Below are 1,670 nucleotides of genomic sequence, written 5' to 3'. Positions count from 1 at the left end.
TGGTTAACCTGCAACATGGGCTTTAAGTTGTGCTATGCTATCAACAAATCTCTACTTTGGTCTAGAGCATGAGGAAAATATGCGGCACGCGATAATGATATTGTTGCCCAAAACTTTTTAGGCACCGACAAAATTGTCTACTTAATATCAAGGTATCAAAAATGCCTCATTTAATACCTTATCTCACTTAGCCAGACCCTCCTCCAGAGCGTGTTGAAGGAGGGTCTGGCTACTCCACACAGCATTAAGGGATGGGATGGAAATGTGCTCTGGTTATACAGGGATATACAGAAAATGAACGGCACGGTTACTAGAGACAGCCACAGTCATGGCAACTGTAGGGAAACAGGAGAAGTTTGCCACAAGCTAGATTGAGGAGCAGTCAACAATAGTCCTCATAAATCCACCGAATTCAAAATTCCAACACAAAGAAAGCGGAATGTAATGGGAAAATGCATGCATTCGGCAGAATTTCCTGCCGCACCAGTGGAATATATAAGGATATAGACTACTTAATTCCCATTTTCAATACGTAAGGAGTAAATCTCATCAACGTCAGTGAGCCAGTAAGCACGCTGCATGCTTCTACCAATATCTGATCATGTTTATGATTGGCTGTCTAACGTTACATGTTGTAGAGACACGTACAAAAAACTTTACGTTACCACAGGACGGGGCTCACTCATGCTGTAAGTTGTAGAGGGAAGCGTTCTCTAATGGATCAGAACGGTACTGGGACTAAGTACTAGGTCGTATTAATGTGACAAGCAAGCAAAACTTTGTATCTGTTGCACGTTGTAACTGTCTGGTTCATCGGCTCGAGCTGTACTTAGCCTGAAGTGAACTTGGCCGAGAGCCACTAGGACAGCAAACTCACTCAAACACTCACACACACTCAGCTGGCCTCATAAAGCCTATCCCTCTTTATGTATTGATAAAATGTCTTTCTTCCACGAAACAATGCTTTTTGACTGTCAGCAGTTTGTTGTTTTTTAATGGATGGCGGTTCAGGGATTCCCTGATTGTGTTGTTTGCAGATCAGGAGATTAACACCTGGACCTGTTTTCCTCATGTCATGTGTAATCTCTGTTATCCCTCATCCAGGAACAGGAGTTCCTGCAGAAGCAGCAGCAAGATCTAGACAGTGATCTGAAAAAGATTATCCAGCAGCACAAACACGAGCTCGCGACCATTGAGAGGGACTGCCTGAACCACAAGCAGCAGCTGCTCCGAGGTAGGAATAAGAACTAGATATGTTTTCTGTCCAGTGTCAATCGGCCAATCAATATTTCTAGAGACATAGAATACATAGAAACGGACATAAGAAAAGGTTTCCAAGCAACATATACCATGATGTTAAATCAGCAGAAACATGAAAAAGCTAAGTAAGGGTTAGTTTGCCAGACCTTCCTCCACAGCGCTGCGGATGAGGGTCTGGCGAGTCCACACAGCATTCTGGGATGGGAGAAAAACGTGCTCTGGTGTATTGGCATTTTTTTAAACCAATCACAACCGTGATGGGCGGTGTTAAGCGCCGGTCAGAGCCACAGTGCCGCTGCAAAATAGTTTTGGGAAGGAACTTGTTTTGGTGGAACATGTACGTTCAAAAGTTGTTTAAGTTGTGCAACAGATTGGACAGATAGTCTAGCTAGCTGTCTGGATTTACCCTG

General features: G+C 43.7%; 1 protein-coding gene across 3 annotated transcripts in view; it reads left to right on the top strand.

Moving 5' to 3' along the window:
• Positions 1-1,670, top strand: part of slkb (STE20-like kinase b) — a 29,010-nt gene that overhangs the window by 19,098 nt on the left and 8,242 nt on the right. For all 3 annotated transcript variants that reach the window (XR_004333691.1, XM_032527194.1, XM_032527207.1), the window contains one exon: positions 1,105-1,234. Coding sequence is in view for 2 of the 3 variants with exons in the window: in XM_032527194.1 (XP_032383085.1) it covers positions 1,105-1,234 (130 nt within the window). In the remaining variant the exon portion in view is untranslated. The remainder of the gene's footprint in view (positions 1-1,104; positions 1,235-1,670) is intronic.

The sequence above is a fragment of the Etheostoma spectabile genome, chromosome 2 (genome assembly GCF_008692095.1).
Source record: "Etheostoma spectabile isolate EspeVRDwgs_2016 chromosome 2, UIUC_Espe_1.0, whole genome shotgun sequence".
NCBI classification, from domain to species: domain Eukaryota; kingdom Metazoa; phylum Chordata; class Actinopteri; order Perciformes; family Percidae; genus Etheostoma; species Etheostoma spectabile.
This window is presented reverse-complemented; position numbering and strand designations above follow the sequence as displayed.